Raw genomic sequence first — 22,176 nt, forward strand, 5'->3', positions numbered from 1 at the left:
GAAGGTAAAAGTATAAACACAATTAGTACAAAAATACTACACAAAGTCCTGAATGCAATGTAAATTATAGATATCAAGAGTAAAAGAAGTTAATGTATGTTAATTAATTCCTTACTTTTAAGTTTATAATTCCTTACTTTTGAGTTATATCAAGAGTAAAAAAAGTTAATGTATGTGAATTAATTCCTTACTTTTAGTTTAAATTGTCCTGCTATGTAACCCCTGGATGCACAAAGTCTTATGTGGCCCCATAGCCTACAAATCATTCAGGGGGTTCCTGGAATGTACAAAAAAATAATTAGTATGTCATAAGTACTCTATGCATAGTAGTTACATACAGTAATATGCACCATACAGTGGTTTAAATATCACATATATAACATGTATAAACAAACTTAAGTTAATGTATGTTTAATTATTCCTTACCTTTTAGTTTAAAGTTGTCGTTCAAATGTAACCCTGGATGACAAAGTCTTATGTGGCCCCCATAGCCCTACATCTTCATGGGGGTTCTGGAATGTACAAAAAATAATTTTGTGCAGTAAGTACTCTATGCATAGTAAGTTACATACAGTAATATGCACCATACAGGTGGTTTAATATCAACTGGTATGCATATTGTAAATGATTGGTCTACACCCCCTGTTCAGCAGGGAGTGTACAGTATGTATTCCATTGGGAGGGACTTGATCACTTTATCCCATGTGAGAGATCTTGGTCACTTTTTTTTAGTATGTACGTATATAAAACTTACTTAATGTATGTTTACTACTATGTATAATTCCTTACTTTAGTACAGTAGTACATAGTTTTACAGTTGTCCCGTGCTATGTTCTGTACTAGTAAGCCCTGGACAAAGTTTTATGTGGGGCCCCATGCCTGCATCATGGAGGGGGTCCCCTGGTTTTCTGGAATGTACCAAAAAAGTATCAAAGTTAAGTCATGTTAGTATGTTTAGTAGTTACATACAGTAACCATACGTACAGGTGGTTTATAACATGTATGTAACATAATCAAAACTTGGTTGGAAATTCCTGTAAAAAAAAGTTATGTACGTAGTAATATGTAGTACTACTGTATGTAAAAACCTTACTGTTCATACTTTGTTACACTACATGTTACATGTATACGTATACTTTCCCTGAAGGGTTTTTTCCCATCCAAAATGGTGCTTCTACTTGTAGTTATCCCTTGATGACACTTGTAGTAGTAATTTGTTAGTAACAACCTGGAGTTGTGTGAAAAATGTTGGTTCTGGAAGGAAAGTAACAAAAATTAGTGTACAAAAAACAAAAAAAAATATACCACTACAGAAAGTTGTGAATGCAATATGTTAATTACTGTAGATATATCAAGAGTACTAAAGAGTTTAATGTATGTTAATTAATTCCTTACTTTTAGTTTAAAGTTGTCGTTTCAATGTAACCCCTGGATTGGACAAAGTCTTATGTGGCCCCATAGCCTACATCATTCAGGGGTTCTGGAATGTACAAAAAATAATTTTTGTCAGTAGTAACTCTATGCATAGTAAGTTTCATACAGTAATATGCACCATACATTGGTTTAATATCACATATAACATTGTAGTATAAAAACTTAATTTAGAAATTCCTTACATAACTTACCAACTTTTAGTGAGTCTCAAAGCTGTTACCTAGGTTGTGGGCGATGGGAGGTGGAGGTGTAGAGCATTCATGATAAGGATGTATTCCCAAACAAACCTAACTTTCAGTGTGCTTTATCACAGATAACAGGCTAGGATGATGGGCAGTTCTGGAATGAAGAAATTAATATTAAAAGGACAGTATGTAACCCCTTAGGTGTACAACAAAATTATTGTACGTATGCAAACACGTTAAATACAACTGAAACTGAAGGAATTCCCCTTACCTTCAGCAAAATGAAGACATGTAGGCTATGTAAAGAGGTCTGGTTTTATGTAAGTCACAGGGTTCAATGCCAGTCTGGAATGATATGTATAGTACATATGATTATAAGTATGTATGGTTACATACATAACATGGTTATTACATAGTAATAATAAAACATTAATAAAAAAAAAATGTCCTTACCAAATTCTAGTGGTTTGGCTTGCTAACTGGGGATGGCCATATGGTACTGAGAGTGGGGTGGCTGGGCTAGGGATGGAGTGGGATGGGCAGGTGCCTTTGGGAGTCTGGAATGATAAAAAAATATATAAAAATGATAGTTTTTACTACTACTGTAACTACTGCACATGTTATTACTGTTTGACATATGGTGTTGGGTAAATACGTATGTTCAATATAAAAAATGAAGCAATTTCTTTTTACCTGAAGGAAATGGGAGAGGTGATACTACTCGTATCAACTGATTTTGGGCTCTGGAGAGGTGATACTCGTATCACTGATGAGGGAACATCTACATCTGGAAAGAATGATAGGGTACATAAATATATTATATATTATATATGTAGTACACTTTTTAATAAAATTTCTATTAGCAATTTATAAAACATTTTATACAATTTTTGTTAAGGATTCCTTACCTGATGAATAGGGCGAGGCATCAAAACCATGAAAGCTCAGGGTCATCTGGGTCGCTGTCACTACAAAGGGTGGTCTGAAATGAAAAAAAAAAAAAATAAGGTTAGGCGAACAACAAACACATTGTACCACTATGTAAGTTAGTGTACGTATGTATGTAGGGGTGTAAACAATTTCCACATGAAATGATAGAAAAATGAAATTGCTTACCTGATTGTACACGTACAGGTGGGCGGGCTGCTACAGAGGGGCCCAGGTACAGGGGGATCTGGAAACTGTCACAGGTAGTAACAGGGAGATCTGGAACTGTCACAGGTAGTACAGGGAAGATCTGGAACTGTCACAGGTAGTACAGGGGGAATCTGGAACTGTCACCACTTCTGCAATAAAATTACAATGATGAAATTAATGAATTACAATTTACTCTTACATTTAGTTTGTTACATTAAAAAATTAACACATTTTAATATGTACACTATGTAAACACATAAAATTAGTAAAACAGTTCAGAATTCCTTACCAGGACTAGGAGTGGGTAGGTGGTGGTACTGGAGACTTGTGAAAGAAGTGTCAAGCCTGGACTGCACACTTCTCTTCGTCTGCTTCTCCTTCAGGGTCCTCCTTGTAGAAAGTCACCAAATCCATGATTCCTCTCTTGATTTTTGTCAAACCTAGAAACGTTAGGGTCTTCTTCTGCCTCAAAAAGAAGCCAAGGCTCTCTCCAGATGAGTAAAACCCTCTGACAAGCCTTTCACAGTTAATGACCTGGGTTTTGGCTCTGGTGCCGCCTCCTCTCCTCAATCATTTGTTGTTCAAGTTCTAGTAAGTCCTCTGCAGACAATTCCTCTCCATGGGAAGCCAGCAGCTCTGTTACATCATCAGTTCAAGATCTAGTTTCAGCCTCTTGCTTAGCCCTACGATCTTCCTCGTCACAGTCTCGACGTCTTCTGCCTGGTCAAAGCCTTCAAAACTGTGCACAAACTGTGGACACAGTTTCCTCCATTTTTGCCCATTTAAAGTGGTCGTCTTCACCTCGTCCCAAGCACTTGCAATGTTCTTCACTGCATCTGCAATGTTGTAGCCCTTCCAGAATTGCTTCAGTGTCAACTCCTTGTTAGCTTCTATGGCCCTCAAAGCAAAACGTATGTCCTTCTAAGGTAGTAAGCCTTGAAATTAGCTATTACTCTCTGGTCCATTGGCTGTATCAGCGATGTGGTATTGGGTGGGAGGTACACCACCTTCACATTAGGATGCATGCGCTCAAATTTGAAGGGTGACCAGGGGCATTGTCCAGGACTAAGAGGGCCTTAAAAGGCAGACCCTTCGAAGTCAAATACCGCTCCACTGCTGGCACGAAATGGTCATTGAACCAATCTTCGAAGACCATTAAGGTAACCCACGCCTTCTTGTTAGATTTCCAAATCACAGGGAGTTGACTCTTGAAAATGCCCTTGAAAGCCCTGGGATTCTCGCCAAATCACCAGCAAGGGCTTCAGTTTCAAATCACCACTTGCATTGGCCCGCCAAACAGCAAAGTCAGTCGCTCCTTTCCAGCTTTATGGCCAGGTGCTGACTTCTCCTCCTTGGAAAGGTACGTTCGATTTGGCATTCTTTTCCAAAATCATCCAGTCTCATCCACATTTTAAGACTTGGTCAGCCGTGGTAAACCACCATCCTTAATTATCTCAGGCCAAACCACCTGGAAAACTTTCTGCTGCTTCGCTATCAGCACTAGCAGCTTCACCTTGCAGCTTCACATTATGCAAATTTGCACGAGCCTTAAAACGGTTAAACCAACCTCTACTCGCGGAAAATTCACCACCAGCACTGCCTTCGCCAAACTTTTCACTACTGCCTCATGCAGCGCTCTAGCCTTCTCCTGGATCACACTTAAGCTCACCGTAACACGTCGCTGGTTCTGGTCCTCCAGCCAGATCATGAGCAATTTCTCATTTCAACAATGCTCTGGCTACGTTGCTTCTCGTTTATCACCGTTGACTTCATCGGTGCAGCATCCTTAACATGCTTCAGGAATACGTTCCTTATCTTCACAATGGTTACCACCGTGGTCCTGCTCAAGCCTAAAGAACGCCTATTTCGGTGTTAGTTTCTCCCTTCTCCGAACGCTTTATCACGTCATATTTGACCTCCATCGTGATGACCTTCCTCTTCTTGGATTGAACTATCATCGGAGGAAAGTACTTTGGCGTTTAGGAGCCATTGTAAATTTGCGAAAATGGCAAGGAATTTCAGCAACGTCTCAGCACACAACTAGTGAAATGCAGGCAGCACGCGATTGAAGTGGCGTCCTTTCGTATTGTTACGCTTGGCGTCCTCGACCGTCCGAGTCGTTGTTCGGGTCAATTTACCATACATTTAATAGCGTTAATTAATTTATGCACCTCCGCTCAAAAACTAGTTCTGCATATGATGTATCGTTAAAAGAAGCATAACAAAACGTCGTAACCTTGGAATTTGTGTGTAATCTAACCAGAAAAACTTAGTTTTTTTTTTTAATTATGTACTGGAAACAAGCAAGTGATTTTTCATTATATTTGCGCTTTTGGACTGTTTTAACACTGCGCATCCCAAGCTAGTGTATTCATTCGCGCACTACTAGTTCCGCATATGCGGCGTCACTAAAAAAAAATTAAAAAAAATTAAAAAAATACGAAAAAAAAAAAAGTGTCAAAAATCATCATAACCTCAAAATTTTTGTTTGTAATGTAACCAAAACTATTTTATTATGTACTGTGCTAAACTATAAAGGATTTTTATCTATAGCATGCGTTTTTAAAGCGTCGTTAACTCGGAGCGTCGGAAGCGTCAGCGTCGTAACCTCGGAACAAGCGTCGTAACCCAGGACGGAATTTCCATTGAATATTTAAGAAAAAGCGTCGTAACCTCGGAACGTCGTAAGCCGGAACCGTCGTAAGCCGGAACCGTCGTAAGCCGGGGACTGCCTAGTAAAATGTGGAACCTTACCTTTCGAGTGAGGCAATCTCCGAAAATGGAGACAGAGGAGGAGGACAAATGGCAGAAAACATGAACACTTAACTTTACGAAACACATTAAAAAATGGCAGAAAACATTAACGCTAAACTTTACGAAACACATTCACAAATGGCAGGAAATATTAACACTTCTTGATTATCTCCATCTTTGTTCTCTATAGAAAGCATTCTCTTCTTTCCGTGAACTTCAGCAACATTCTTGGGACCCATGGCTAATAATGTAATTAAGTTCACACTCAACACGATAAAGTAACTTACAGTACAACGAAAGCGAAATCACTAACGCAAATTTACGTTAACAAACGAAATATATATGAACGAACGAATTCCAGTGTTTACGATAACGCTGCCGCAAAAAATGGTCAAGGAACGCCTGTACATAGAGGCATGATGTGACAGATGCTGACCAATAGGAGAGCAGGATCTTATGGTGGTGACTAGCATCAGGAACCAATGGGAAAGCGAGAGGATGGTGGCAAGTCTACTGAGTTGGCGGCGCGCGAGTTTAAAAAATGTTCTCGGCGGTCTGGGAGAATCTTGGACTTACCCTTTCGCAGCCTGAATTATTTTCATATACAAGCAAAAAAATCTTCGTCTTTGCTTTCGTAACTTGGATTTTTCGTAAGTAGGGACTGTATAAGGTGAAAATAGTTTCATTACCTTTATTGTCAGTTTTTATAATGTGAATCTTTTCATGCATGTTGATGTATGATATTAACAGTTGAAAACTGTTAATATCACAATTTTTAAAGTAAGTTTTTATACATTCAACTTACCTGTCAGATATATACATAGCTATTGACTCCGTCGTGCCGACAGAATTTCGAATTTCGCGCACACGCTACAGGTAGGTCAGGTGATCCACCGCGCTGCCGCTGGGTGGCAGGAATAGGAACCATTCCCGTTTTCCATCAGATTTTTTCTGTCGGCCATACTGGCAACATCGTTGTTGGTATCTCCGGCTGGATTTCGTTTTTGAATTACAATTGATCTTCGTTTGGACCCTTTGGTGACGTATTTGGATCGTTGTACTGGCATACGCTATTGTGGACCGTTATTTGGATTTTGGCTTGGAATTTTCATCATGATGTCTGATTCTGGTAGTGTGGTGAGAATGTGTGTGAATGAAGGGTGCAAGGTGAGAATGCCGAAAGCTTCGGTTGATCCTCACACTGTATGTAGAATATGCAGGAAGTATGAATGCTCTATAGATAACACTTGTCGTGAATGTGAGAGTTTGAGTGCTGAAGGGTGGGAAGTCTCTAACTTCTTATTTAAAGAAATTAGAGAAAGACCGGTTAAGGAAGTCATCTTCCAAAACCAAGCCTAGCTCTCTATCTTCAAGTGGTTTGGTGAGTAATATTGTACCCTCCTCTAACATTATGAACGCTCCTTCTAATATTTCAGGACCTTCTCCTAATGCAGATCCTACGGACTCTGCTTCGGAGATTGCAAGCCTTAAAGCAGCGCTTATGAAAATGGAGCGTAAAATGGCTGCCATAGAAGGTAAGCAAAGTGTTAGTGCTGTGGAAAGTGATGTGAATTTCCCCAGTGAAGTGGAGGAGGCGTCTGATTGGCTTCACAACGCTCCCAGGCCTAGACCTCTTTCAAGCTCCCAAGCCCAGAGGGAGTTCTTTCCAGAGATCCTCCAAGAAGAAAGGATATTAATCTTCCGGTAAAGAGGTAAAAAAATCCTTATTATCAACCTCCCAGAAAAGAAGATTCTTCTTCGGATGAGGGGTCTATTTTTCACTGACCCGCTCTTTCGGGGCGCGAGGCGCCAGCCAGGCGCGGAGCGCCAGTCAACCGTAAGGAGCTAGCAGGTTGTGAAACGCCAGCTAAGCGCGAGGCGCCAGCCAGGCGCGTAGAGCCAGCCAGGCGCGAAGCGCTAACCAGGCGCAATCCGACATCGGGACATGAAGATTCAGATAAAGACTACTCTTCAGAGCAATATGGTTACGAAGAACAGCCTTTGACAAATAAGAGAAGTTTCTCTAAGGAAACGACTGGAGCGCCAGCCAGGCGCGATACGCTAGCCAGACGCGATGCGCCAGCTGCGCGCCAGGATTCAACCAAGTGTGAAACGACACCCAGGCGCGAAGCGCCAGCCAGCCGCGGAGCGCCAACCAGGCGCGAAGCGTCAGCCAGCCGCGGAGCGCCATCCAGGCGCGAGGCGCTAGACTGCCGCGAAGCGCCAACCAGGCGCGAAGCGCTAGCCGAGCGCGAGGCGCCAGCCGCTCTAGAGGAGCCAACCAAGCGCGAAGCGCCAGCCAGGCGCAATGCGCCAGCTGAACGTGAAGAGCTGGAAAAGCGAGAAGTTGCAAGGAGTAGCAAAAGATCTTTATTTAGGCATGTAATGTCTTCAGATAGTGATTCTCCTGCAAATAGAGGCCCTAATTCAAGGAGGCAATCTAGTACATTGAAGGTTACAGTTTCGACTTCAATGTCTCAAGATGATTTAGTGGAAAAGAAAGGGAGAGCTTCTAGATCTGTTAGTCTCTCTCCTTCTAGGAGTATTTCTCCTAAAGAAAATAGATCGACAGACAAAGATTCTCATAAGAGAGCTCGCTCTCCTTCTATGATGGAGTTGGATGACGTTTCGGAGGAAGAAACCCTGAACAATGAGGGGGTATCTAATTATAAAGTGTTAGCCTCTCTTCTCCTTCAAGAATTTGGAGACTCTCTAAGCCCTGTAGCTCCTCCTTCTCCAAGATCTCTGTTTCTCGAGTACGAAGATTCCTAATCTTATTTCGTATTTGAGGATGAAGCCAGCCATACAATGAAAAAGGCTATTCAATCATTAAATAATTGGATGAAAGTGAAGAAGGAAGCTCAAAAGACAGTTTTTTGCTCTCCTCCATGTAAGCTCGGAGGTAGGGGAGGAATATGGTATAGGACAGAGGAAGCGATGGGGCTTATGCTTCCATCTTCCGCAGAGGTGGATTTTTCGAGCTTGGTTGAAGCATCAAGGAGACATGCCTTGAACTCAGCTAAAGCGTATTTGAGCATGTCAGAATTGGATCAGCACCTTAAGGGACTTTTCCATGTACTAGAAGTATTTAACTTCATGGATTGGTCCCTTGGAGTGCTGGCCAAGAAGGCAAATGAACCAGACGTTTTGGAGCCTGACGTGTCTTTATTTGGTTCATTTCTAACCAAAGCGGTATCTCCTTCACAAAGGTCAGCCCTTTTGTACGCTCCTCTCTCAGATCACCTTTTTCCTTCGCACTTGGTGAAGGAGATTTCAAAGTCGCTTACTGAAAAGGCAACCCAAGATCTCTTAGTTCAATCCTCCAAGAAAACGAGACCAGCAGTGCCAGTGACGAGGAAGACTACTCGTACACCGGTAGTGCCCTTTCGGAGAGGTTCCACCTCTCGTCCTCCAACAAAAAGGAAGACAGCAGAAAAGCGAGGAAGGTCCTCCTTTCGGTCTTTCAAGAGATCAAAATAGCAGCAAAGTCCTCCAAACATCTGTAGGGGCCAGACTCCTAAACTTTGTAGGGGCCTGGGCGATAAGGAAAGCCGATCCTTGGACGCTAGCAGTCTTGGGGAAAGGTTACATTATACCATTTCAAGACAAACCACCTTTGTCAAAATCCCCAAAGGAACTGTCGGCGAAGTACAAGGACCCTGTTCTGAGAGAGACACTTCTTCAGATGGTGATAGGAATGAAGGACAAAGAGGCAATAGAAGAGGTTCAGGATCCTTCCTCTCCGGGGTTTTACAACCGCCTATTTTTAGTACCAAAGGCATCCGGAGGATGGAGGCCAGTCTTGGATGTGAGCATCCTGAACAGTTATGTGGAAAAGAAAAAGTTCTCGATGGAGACTTCTGCCTCGGTACTTTCAGCCCTGCGAAGGGGAGACTGGATGGTCTCTCTAGACCTGCAGGATGCCTATTTTCACGTTCCTATTCACCCGTCATCGAAGAAGTATCTCAGGTTTGTGATACAAGGGAAGGTCTACCAGTTCAGGGTCTTGTGCTTCGGTCTCTCCACGGCTCCACAGGTATTTACGTACCTGATGCGGAACGTAGCCAGATGGCTACACCTGGAAGGTATAAGCATCTCTCTTTACCTAGACGATTGGCTGATAAGAGCAAAATCCCAGGAACAATGTTTGGAGGATCTGAAGAAGACACTCGAATTGACAAAATCGTTAGGACTTCTCGTGAATCTTGAGAAATCGCAGATGGTCCAGTCAGGACTTAGTCTATTTGGGGATTCAGATGAATTCTCGGGATTTTCGGGTTTTCCGTCCCAAGAAACGTATTCTTCGAGGGATTCAGAAAGTGACATCCTTTCTAAAGAAGGACAGGAGTTCGGCCAGGGAATGGCTAAGCCTTCTAGGGACTCTTTCTTCCCTGGAGCAATTTGTGTCCCTAGGAAGACTTCGTCTACGGCCTCTGCAATTCTTCCTAAAAAGATCATTGACTTGGAAGAAGGGCCGTCTGTCGGACACTTTTCCGGTAACAATAGAGGTGAAGAAACACCTAAAGTGGTGGCTGCTCCCGCTCAAAAAGAACGAGGGAGTGTCCCTAGAGGTTCGGAACCCAAACCAAATCTTGTTCTCAGACGCTTCAGAGACGGGATGGGGAGCGACTCTAGGGGCAAAAGAAGCCTCTGGCAAATGGAAGAAAGAACAAAAGGACTGGCATATAAATGCCAAAGAACTATATGCAGTGTTTCTGGCATTGAGATTCTTCGAGTCAGAAGTAAAAAATCAAGTGATTCAAGTCAACGCAGACACCACGGCGTTGGCTTATATAAAAAAGCAAGGGGGGACGCACTCGTTTTCCCTATTCGAGATAACGAAGGACCTGTTGTCATGGACGGAGGAGAGGAATATTACCCTCCTGACCAGATTTTTAAAAGGGGAAAGGAATGTCAGAGCAGACAGGCTCAGCAGGACAAACCAAGTTCTTCCCATGGAGTGGACTCTGCACGAACAAGTCTGCCAAAGACTGTGGAACCTGTGGGGAAGACCGCAGATAGATTTGTTTGCGACGTTCCTTTCAAAAAGGATAGAGAACTTCTGCTCCTTAGTAGAAGACCCGAGAGCGATAGCGGTGGATACCATGCTACTGGATTGGTCGGGACTCGACGCTTACGCTTTCCCTCCATTCAAGCTGCTAGGAGTAGTGATGAAGGAGTTCCGTTCGTAGCATCAATAAGTAGGGGACGAGACTAAACTCTCATCGCCCCGTTTTGGCCATCCCAAGATTGGTTCACAGAGGTACAGGAATGGATAGTAGACTACCCAAGATCTCTTCCAAACAGGATAGATCTTCTCAGACAACCCCACTTCGAGAGGTTTCATCAAAACCTCCCCGCTCTCGCTCTGACTGCCTTTCGACTATCGAAAGATTGGTCAGAGCGAGAGGCTTTTCAAGCAAAGCTTCGAAAGCAATTGCTAGAGCCCGAAGATCGTCAACTATTCGGGTCTACCAACTCGAAGTGGGATGTGTTCAGAAGATGGTGTAGAAGAATAAGCTGTCTCCTCCGATACCTCTGTGACCAATATAGCAGATTTCTGTTTTTCCTGAGAGAAGAATCCAATCTTTCCGTGTCTACCATAAGAGGATACCGAAGCATGCTCTCAGCGGTATTTAGAAATAGAGGTTTGAACTTGGCAGAGGATAAAGATTTGCACGATCTAATAAGATCGTTTGAAACTTCAAAATCTATATCCGCAATTCCTCCAAGCTGGAATCTGGATGTTGTACTCAAATTCCTCACATCAGAAAAATTTGAACCTCCCGACCGTGCCTCGTTCAGAGACTGGACGAGAAAGTGTATTTTTCTCATAGCCTTAGCTACGGCTAAGAGAACAAGTGAAATCCATGCCCTAGATTCTCGGGTGGGTTTTAAGAAAGACGCAGCCATCTGTTCTTTCCAAACTCTATTTTTGGCAAGAAATGAAAACCCTTCGAAACCCTGGCCAAGGAGTTTTGAAGTGAAAAGTCTTTCAAGATTAGTGGGAGACGAAATTGAAAGAACTTTATGCCCAGTTAGAGCTTTTAGGTTCTATCTTAAAAAGAAAGAAGAGTTGAAGGCATGTAAACAAAGTTTATGGTGCGCAGTTGGGCGGGACACGAAAAGGCCAATGTCCAAGAATGCGCTAGCGTATTTTATTAGAAGTGATTAAGGAAGCTCATAGCGAATGTGCAGAGCATTCTTTAAAATATTACGAGTTAAGGCTCATGAGGTAAGAGCTGTGGCAACATCATTATCTTTCCAAAAGAATATGTCCATGAAGGATATTATTAATGCGACCTATTGGAGATGCAACTCGGTATTCGCATCCCACTATCTTAGAGATGTTAAAATTACCTATGACAAGTGCTTCTCTCTAGGTCCTTTTGTGTCTGCGGATACAGTGCTGGGACTGAGGACGCATACCGATCCTTAACTTTTAATAAAAGTCTAATTTTTCCAAACCATACCTTTGGGATAGGCTCTAAGTTTCTTGCTTGACGGCTGGATGTTGCACAGGCGGCCATGGCCTTGTTTAGGTAAGGAACTGTGAGTTTATCTTACAGGATGGGCTTTGATAGAGACTGTCTTTGATTACGTAAATCTCCACTTTTTGAGGCAGGTTTGTGGGTTACTGCTGGTAAGAGTGCTTGGTGTCGCACAGGCGGCCGTGGCCCTTGCCAGTAAGGAGCTAGAAATGTGCCTTGTAAACGGAGTGGTACTAAAGACCTTGTCTAAATTCGTACATGAACCTCACTTTTTGAGACAGTATCAAGATTTTCTGCTGACAGGAGTACTTGATGTCGCACAGGCGGCCTTTGGTGCTTTTGCCAGTAAGAGAATGTGAATAGGTCTTAGAAGCGGGGTAGTACAAAATAAAATTATTTTTGTTTATTTTTATTTATTTTTTCATAAAAAATTATGTGTAAAGTAATTGTGATTGAGTTTTTGGTTGTTTGCAAGGAGTTCAGGGATGACTCCTTGCAATCTTAGAAATAACATTTTGTTGTTATGTTAAGTGAATCGTGGGATTGTGCTCCTTAGAAAAAAGGTTCTTGTCATATAAGTGGATTGAAACCCTTTGACATAGCCCTTATAGGATCGGCCAAGTAAGTGGATAAGACCCCTTTGGCAGACCTACAAGAACTCTTAGCAATAGATCAATATCTCGCTGAGGCTCTTGAGACTAAGCAGACTCCTGGGCATTAGCCATGAAGTCTTCAGTCTAAACAGGTAGGAACCAAGGTTTTCTTTGATTATTACCTACAACGATTGTTGTGATTTCTGTTTAAATCAGTTATTAGCTGTCTTTACCCTCCTCCAATGGTGTGAATCAGCTATGTATATATCTGACAGGTAAGTTGAATGTATAAAAATGATATTGTTATGATACAATAAAGTTTTATACATACTTACCTGGCAGATATATACAATTAAATGGCCCACCCAGCCTCCCCTCAGGAGACAGATGGTGTAGAAAAAAATCTGATGGAAAACGGGAATGGTTCCTATTCCTGCCACCCAGCGGCAGTGCGGTGGATCACCTGACCTACCTGTAGCGTGTGCGCGAAATTCGAAATTCTGTCGGCGTGACGGAGTCAATAGCTATGTATATATCTGCCAGGTAAGTATGTATAAAACTTTATTGTATCATAACAATATCATTTTATTTTTCCTAACATTTATGTCCACCTCATGCCACCCTTCAATCTGTTCCTGGGCCTAAAGCAAAGTGGAAAGTTTACGTCCAGTCGGGCAGGACTCCCAACTACCGGACAAGCAGCTACTGCTTAACTTCCTTGTTAAATCTTCAACGGCTGAATTCAAACCTGCGCTGAAAGTAATTCCTAATGTAAAGGTCCTCAGGTTTGCATAGTTAGGAAAAATACAATTACTTAAAAAATTGTGATATCAACAGTTTTCAACTGTTTTATGTATAAGTAAACATATCCTGAAGCAAAAATATTTTAGATTGGTTTATTGACAATTTTGATTATCACTTGCACTGCACTGTGAATCCAATTGTAAAAATATGTGTTAAAAAATTGTTAAAATAACTGGTACAAAAATAATCGTCACCCACTAAAATATATCCCATTCTTGCTAGCGGTAGTGTCATAGAGAAAATGGGTTATAATGATACATATGGGGAGATGCCATGATTGTTTAAGGATACTCTTGAAAGTCCCCCCCCCCCCCCCTTTTTTTATTTTGGCTGTTTTCTCAAAACATACGTTTTCAAAACTAGTTGCTTATTTCTCCTAGAAGACTAAACGAAATTCAATGAAACTTTTACAGAGTGTAGTATAACTATTTATGTATCTTTATTTTGTCATTGGGAAAATAATTTTGTACTTCAGCATTTTGTTTGCATTTTTTCTGAAGTGACATCTTGATTTTTTTAACTACAAAAGAAAAAAAAATGTGAACTTAAGAGGTCAATTTCCTAAATTTCCCAGTGAGAGAATTTTCACTATTAGTTGTAGAATAAGTAGTAGAAATTAGAAGCAAATACCTTCAGTCATAAGGTAAAAACAGTCATTTACTTGATAATTGGGCCTAATGACGTAGTCATGCCCTTTAAGAAGGACATCAACCCATGCCTGTCATTACTCCCTTCCAGATACTTTTGCTTGGAAACAGTAAAAAGGTTCAGAGTCAGAAAACTAATTAAATTGATGTGCCATTGTCATGAATAGTAATAGTGCAGTGATACCGTTTATGAAAACCGACCAGACAGGATGGAGATCCTTCAGCTGTAAAAAGCCAAATAAACATTTGCATTTTAAAGTGGATGTCAGATTTAAGAAAATGTTGAAAAATTGGAAAACTGTCAGTAAAAATCACAATAAAAATAAGAAAAACTATCTGTAACATTCACAAAAAAATATGAATAATGAGAACATGACAGTTGTAATAAGGGGAATGCATCCTAATCTCCCTTTTGAAAACAAATTAACAGTTTTGTAAATTGAATTTAACTGGCATATAAAATTTTATTGGTGTTTCTTTTCTTGGAGGATCTTTGTGTATTGTGATTATACAGCATGTTTATAAGCGCCATTTTTGTTGTCATCTATAAGAACACTTAAATGTTTTTGTTTTTCAGGTCGAACAGATTGTTGACATGGAAACCAGAAAGAAATGGAAGTGCCCTGTGAAGTTCAGAGTTCGCTGGGTCGGCTATGGAGAGAAAGACGACTCGTGGTTACCTGCTTCTGACCTCAACTGTGATGATCTTATCAACGAGTTTCTTGAGATATCTGGTCGTACCTCAGAGTACAAGGTAACTTTTTTACTTTTGAGTTTTTATTTTTGGTGAAATATTTATCTGAAAGTAAAGTGTTCTTGTGACTAAAGGTTTTGAAAATGTTGTATTACTTAGCCAAAAGCATAATTACAGAAATTTTATGGAGAGTTGTTACTGGTTGAAATACTTTCAGAACAGGGAAGGTAAATCTTCCCTGTTTGCTTGAATAATGCAAGCAAGTCTCACGTACAGTTATAGGAGCCACGCAAAAGGAATGAACATAATTGATCTCCTGTGACCCCTTTGTATTAATGTTATTTTTTAAAACTAGTTTGTTCCTACATGATATACAAACCATCAGTCCTTTACATTAGGAGTTACTTTTGTCAAAGCTGGAAGACTGGTTTTAAACTCTTGAACGCAGGGTTTAGGCAGTAACTACTGTCTAGTGGGCGATAATACCTGGATGTGAACATTCCAGCTTTGCTTTTGGCTGTCATGCGATACAGAAGTGTTTTCGGAGCTCTTTGCCTGACTGTCGTTAAGTTCATTTTCCCTGTGGGATTTTTTTTTATGCTGTTTTGTGTATATATTGTGTATGTTTGATACAGTGAATCCCTGTATTTGCGGACTCGCATGTTCGTTGATTTCTCTTTGGAACATATACCCTCATTATTCGTAGAAAATTTGCCTGTTTGCGGTATTTTCTATGAGAAATATCCACAAATTCCTGGTTTTTTTAGTCAATCACAAAATGTACTTTTTGTGATACAACTACATAAAAAAAGACAGGTATAAAAAATTTGTGTGGGTTATTCTTAAGTTTTAACGAACAAAGTAGGTAGTTTTAAACATTTTTATGGGGTTTCAACTATTTGGGGGGGGTCGGGTGTCTGGTACCCATCCCCTGCAAATATGGGGCAACACTGTATTTGTTGATATTTATGTAAATTTTGTATATTTTAGCCCTTTAGCAATGGGAAGAAGGAGAGACGGGCAACAAGACAAACCCCTTTCAGGTCATTACCTTACTGCCTTCGACTCTTAAGATTCTTCCTAGTCTTTTTCGTATCAGTTACAATTCCTTACTCATTCGAAAGGTCCAGAGATCTGACATTTGATCTCTTAGTTCATATACTCCTCGCTGTTTTGACCAGGAGGAGCCCAGGTGTGGTAAACTCCAGTCAGTTCAAAGAGACTCACTCGGTTTCCTCTCTCCAACCAGTGTCTTTCAAATGTAAAGAGCCGATGGTTTGTATATCGTGTAGGAACAAATCAATTGTTCATATGCGGAACAAACCTTCAGTCGGTCTTAACTGTAGGATATTTTCCAAGCGCCAGCTGGTAACCAGTTAAAACAATCTGAGATTGTAAAGCAAGGAATCTGTGAGATCTGGCAACGCCTGCGCGTACGAGGTGAAAGCTGGTCAGAGACCGTGCATGCAACCTCGTGACGCCCAGTCTTTTCCTAACTGCTTGGGGAGTTGACGCTTGCGCTTGGCTCTCCTTCCAAGCCAGTTTTTTCTGCCTTTTTTTTTTTTTTTTTTTTCTCAAGTGTGTTGAGTGTGTGTGGTTGTATTTGTTGGTGTGGCTTCCGCAAATCAGTTTTTAAAAGTGAATTGTATTTTTCTTAACTATACAAACCTGAGGTTCTTTAAATTACAGTTATGCCCGTCTCATGCTACCCTTCAATCTGAAACCTGTGCTGAAAGGCTAAGTGTAATGTTTACATCCGGGCAAGCTGGTATATTCCTGCCTACTGGACGGTAGTTACTGCATAATCACCTTGTTTAAGAGTTTTAACGACCATTTTCCAGCTTCGTCGAAAGTAATTCCTAATGTAAAGGACCTTAGGTTTATATATGTATAGTTAGGATTTCTTGAGAGCCATGACTGTGTAGTAGGCTGGGATAGAAAAACTGTAAATGTTATGACTACTCACAACCAAACTCTTATGTAGTTATTTATATCTTATTTATCCTGAAGCATTTGATAAGGTTAAGTTGAGTGGAAGCGATAATCAAGTATAGGCAGTACTGGGTTAATGCTGATCTGGTTTTATGGGGCTAGATTGGCGATTTATTGTGCCATAACTTGGCAAGTTCTGGTTATCGGCACCTAATAGAGTTATGGCGCCATAACGTACCTAACAGGGGCGTCATTAACTGGTTAATGGTGGTTTTCGCTTATTGGTACCCTGCCGAGAACAGAACCCCCGCTGATAACCGGGGACTGCCTGTAGTTGAGAATGGATGGAAGGTATCTACGGGCAGTCCCCGGGTTACGACGGGTTCGGCTCACGACGTTCCGAGGTTAAGGCGCTTCTCAATTATATTCATCAGACTTTATTTCCAGGGTTGTGCGGCCTACAATGCTGATCTGGCAGATGAAATATGACACCAAAAATGCAAAATAATCAATATTTGAAGGATTTTTTGTGAAAAATACAATAAGAATGCAGTTTACACAGTTTTCAATGCACCCAAGGCATTAAAAGTAAGGTTTGTTCATGAAACTTACCTGTCAGATATATATATAGCTGTATTCTCCGAAGTCCGACAGAATTTCAAAAACTCCCGGCACACGTAGTGGGCGCGGCCAGGTGGTTAGTACCCATTCCCGCCGCTGGGAGGCGGATTATCAGGAATCATTCCCATTTTCTATTCAGATTTTTCTCTGTCGCGGTAGTGAAAACACCTGTTTCCACTACCTCCGCCTAGGATTTTGAAACTTCATTAGCCGCTTAAGTATCCTACTTATTTTTTTGAATGATTGACTTGGATTTGTGGCTAGGCATACGCTATCATAATTAATTAAAATTTTTTCATTGCATATGATGTCTGAATCTAGTTAGCCTAGTTTTCAGACTTTGTTGTCTGCAACGGGTAAGGGGAGGCTACCGAAACTATTCGGTAGACACTCGCTTAGTATACTGACGTTACATGTTTTCTTTGTTGAAAGATCAATGTAATTAGTGTAATGTTGACTGATTCCCGAAAGAGACGTATGATTCGTATGTACGCAAATTAGAGCGTGATAGAATCAGGAGGTCTTCCTCCACAGTAACAGAAGTTAGGATAATGAACCTACTAACCTCCAGTAGACTTCATTTTGCCTAACCCACTGTGGTATGGCTTACGGGGCCTAGAGAAGTTCTGTGAGAAGTAATGCCCTTTCTATTAGGTGGATTCATCAAGTAAGCTTGAAAAAGTGCTCGCTCTCCAATCAGTGTTGTGAGTGTAGTGATGTTGATTTTGCCCCTAGTGTTGTGGAAGGGGCGTCAGATCGGCCTTATAATGCCTCTAGGTCTAGACCTCTGTCGGACTCCCAGGACAGGGAGAGGGCATGTCGAAAGCCGAAGGAGGGTTACGAGGAACCCCCACCGATCTGGCGTCCCTTCGGCAAGACCTGAAGGACGGCTTCTAGGCTGCCAAAGATCGTGCACTGGCACGAATCCTGAAGGATTGCTTCTCGTTCCTCTGAGGCGTCCTCCCGTACAGGGGTTGGAGCTCTCGGAGAGGTCGCGCCCTTTAAATAGAAGCTTATTGAGGAGGACGCTTCACGTCCTCTCTCTATTGTCGTGCGATTGTAATCGCCGACCTTAACAATTTGACGACTTTCCAACCATAGGGGAGAAAGAAGAAGGAAATAGGAAGAACGCTGTTAAGCGCCCAGATCGCCTTATCATTCTTACTGTGAAAAGGAAGAAGGCGTACCCTAAGGCGTCCTTTTGAGTGCGTTTCTGGAAGTCGATGAGCGTGACAGAGACGCAAGATGTCGCACAAGCGGCCGCCGTCTTTGTCAGGAGTTGCGAACGTCCATAATACTCGTCCGGACAACGATCACCGTACATCGGCTTATGACTAGCACGCTTCATGAGCGGGCGCTCCCTTGAGGACGCTTTTGAGGACGCTTTTCGGGACGCCTCCGTATTTGATAAGCAACAGTCATGTCGAAGTTTTTACCAAGACGTACGGGAGAAACCTTGGTTTCTTAATAAGAATCTTATCGACGTTTGGGTATGATGGCGGATAGGAAATATCTACTTCCTTCCGTAAACCCTAGAGATGAACAGGAATTCTGTCTCTTCCCCGATTTATGAGGAAATTACGAAGATTTAAAGAGTTCCTGGATTAACTTCCTTCCTTAAGGAAATATATTCTCTTTCTATCGTTCTATTAACGAAAAAGAACGAAAGATAGTAAAAGTTTTTTCCTTTCTCTATCTGCCTCGGCAGGGAAAGAAGGTAGTAGAGTATCTGCTGTATGATAATACGATACGGTCAAATCATAAGCACATACCGTAGTTACTTCTTTGCTGTGCAACTCTATTACCAGTATCCTTACAGGACTTTCCTAGGAAGGACTACGCTTAAAGGGATTGTTATGACAATACCTAATTAGCTTCTAGATTTATCGAAGTCTTTTTTGTTTCGCTTAAATATACATTAATAAGAACTTCCTGAAGTTCGATAATAATTTTTATAAGATTCCTTTATTGAATGGAGTAGCTGGCAAACTCTGGAAGAGTAAGGCCAGACAGCTAACGGAGCGGGGGCTGCTATCGCTTAGACCAACGCAGTAACCATCTATTGCTCAGTCATGAGAGGTCGGTCCTGCGGGATGGAATGACTAACCGTATCTCTCCCCTACAATCGCGGTCTTAGCGCCTCGGATTGAGGGGATAGTTAAGCAAAACATAAATAAAATATTGTCTGCCTTTTGCTAAGACTTCAATAAGAAAGATATTCCAGCCTTTCAATGCTGATTACCGTAGGTAACATTATTAAAGGAATCTAACGCAGCAGAACACTATATATTATATAATGTTCTCATGCTTACGAAAGCATGGCTTATTAGAGTACATGCTTAGTGAGAGATGAATGTAGTAGAGAATTCACTTTTAAGTCTACGGTATGGTCAAGTCTTATGGCCTTTCATGCATCAGGGCGCTCGACAAGATCCTCTCTGAGATGCCCTTGGTGTTCTAGGCACCCAATACGCTCGTAAGACTCTCGCGAGGACGTCTCTTGAAGATGCTCAACGTCCTACGCATTGAGACGTGAGGAAGCTTTTGCCGATGCTCGACGTCCTAAACACCGAAGAGACGCTCATCAGGACGCTCTGGAAGACGCTCGACGTCATAAACATTGATAAGCTTTTTGGAAGACGCTCGATGTCTTACAACATCTGGACGCTCGCCAGGACGCTAGCGAGGACGCTTTTGAAGACGTTCGGCATCCTACACGTCATGTCGCTCAGCAGAGCACTTACCAGGACGTTCTTCAGATGTCTACTTTGCTTTCTACGAAGGGAGCGTTCAATAGAATCCATGACTTGATGAATTCCAGAAAAACTGTAAGCAGATTTCGGTGTCATAAAACGCCTCGTCTACTTTCGGGACTGCGCTGCCAAAGGGGAACATTAAGGTCCTACCTGCGTAAGCCCAGTCTCTGATTAGGAATCTTGCCCCTTCCTCGATTTCTGCGGGAATCGGGAAAACTATATGCTCGAATTCCTGGATTACTTTCTGTCATGTAAATGGGTTAGTTCTCATTGACAAAGATCTTCATAACATTTTGTTATCGCATTAAGCGGATAAGCTCTCATTACAAAATTCGAGAGAGCTCTCATTCATTAGTCGGAGGATCATCCAGGAAAAAGACTTGTAGACTACGTCCATAGAAGTCTTATGCCCAATATCATAAGAATGCTTGAACTGGTCCCTTTTTCGATCCTCGGTTCTCACTTGATCTCCATTCGAATAATGTTAATTCGTTCTCTTGGCAAAGAGAACGAAGACAGTCAATTTCCATTCTCTCTCTCTTCCTCGTCGAGGAAAGAATGTAGTAGAGAATTTTATGTTCAAGTGACTACAATACTTACGTATTTTATCTTTGCTCATATTACTAATGTAGGGTTCAAGTCATATACGCATATCATGGTTACCTCTACAGATGGCAACCGAAAAGACGGTTTATTGTAAATGTATTTAATCGGTCCCCGTTCTGCAAACTTCCAGGAGTTTTCCGCTGTAAGGACAACGCTAAAGGTATTGTTACAACAACACTAACTCAGCGTCGGCATCTAGCGAATTATGTTTCGCTTAATATGCCTGCTTGAGAATTTCCTTATCGATAATAGTAACAAACCTATTCCTTCGTAGAAGAGAGTAGCTGGTAACTCAGGCAGAAATAGTGCGAGACGAGAGGTTGCTGTCATTGTGGATGACGCAGTATATTTAATCGGTACTCCAGGCAACTTTCCGGGAGTTTCCGATTTAACATTTGGTTAATTAAGCGTAATGTTACGACAACACAAAATCAGCTTCTGTATTTAGCGAATTTTGTTTCGCTTAAATATGCCAACTTGAGAGTTTCTGTTCAAATAATGTAAAATCTATTCCTTAGATGAATAGAATAGCTGGCAACTCGGCATAAGACTGCGAGAAGGTGAACATAAGCTGCTGCCTGCTGCCTGTACTGTCACAGGTGTCACCACTCAGTATCAGGTAGCTCGCTGTTAAGCTCAGTCGGTTACGTCTCTCTCTCCCGCGGGATTGATTGACGAACCATATCTCTACCCTACAACATGACTTTCGCCTCGGGTTGAGTGGGGATTTCTGTAATCATGAATAAACACGACTTCCTATTGCTAAGAAATTTTCAACAGAGATATCTCTTAGACCTGTTCAGCGCTGCTTACCGCACTGTAACAGAAATTCTGTACGAGTTTACCGGCGGCATAGCACTATAATAATGCTCTCCTGCTTATGCAAAGCGCAGCCTTATTAGGGAAGGAAGCATGCTTAGTGAGAATGGATGAGTCTGCTGGGGACCATTTCCTCGCTGGAGAAGCTTGTTTTCCTGAATAGACTGCAATTCAGACCTCTACAGTTTTTCCTGCAGGAGGACTGAAATAACATCAAAGATCTAGAAATAATTCTAAACATCTCTCAATGGGTTGACGATCACCTCAGGTGATACCGAGAGGGTGCCAGGCATCCGGACAGAGGTACAGAGGTCCTGGCACATAATCTAAGAGAATGGAAGCAATTTGGTTGGCTCTCCAGTTCCTCGAAGAGTGAGTTTTTGGTCGATGGTCCAAATCATCTCAGATAATTTCGCAGCTCTCTCATATCCCAAGAAGAGAGAGATGGTTATCGACATAGGCACGGAACGTAACGATCCTCAAGAGGTTCGTTACACTATTGCACGTCCGTGCGGATCTTCTCGATCGCGGCAGCAACTACTGACGTCTGAGTAATCCTCGCTTAGAATATGTCGAGAGTTGTGGAGACGTTGGAGACGTCCTTAAATCGTAGATTTCTTCGCAATATTGAAGACGAAGAAGCTTCCTCTACGTTGCTCCCTATTCTCGATCCGAGAGCGTAGCAATAGACGCAATCATATAG

General features: G+C 41.7%; 1 protein-coding gene across 1 annotated transcript in view; it reads left to right on the forward strand.

Moving 5' to 3' along the window:
* The window catches only part of LOC135214437 (M-phase phosphoprotein 8-like), a 75,769-nt gene that overhangs the window by 21,462 nt on the left and 32,131 nt on the right, over positions 1-22,176 (forward strand). Inside the window, exon 2 of the mRNA XM_064248729.1 lies at positions 14,623-14,799. Coding sequence (XP_064104799.1) covers positions 14,623-14,799 — 177 coding nt within the window. The remainder of the gene's footprint in view (positions 1-14,622; positions 14,800-22,176) is intronic.

Source organism: Macrobrachium nipponense, chromosome 45, assembly GCF_015104395.2.
Source record: "Macrobrachium nipponense isolate FS-2020 chromosome 45, ASM1510439v2, whole genome shotgun sequence".
Classification (NCBI taxonomy): domain Eukaryota; kingdom Metazoa; phylum Arthropoda; class Malacostraca; order Decapoda; family Palaemonidae; genus Macrobrachium; species Macrobrachium nipponense.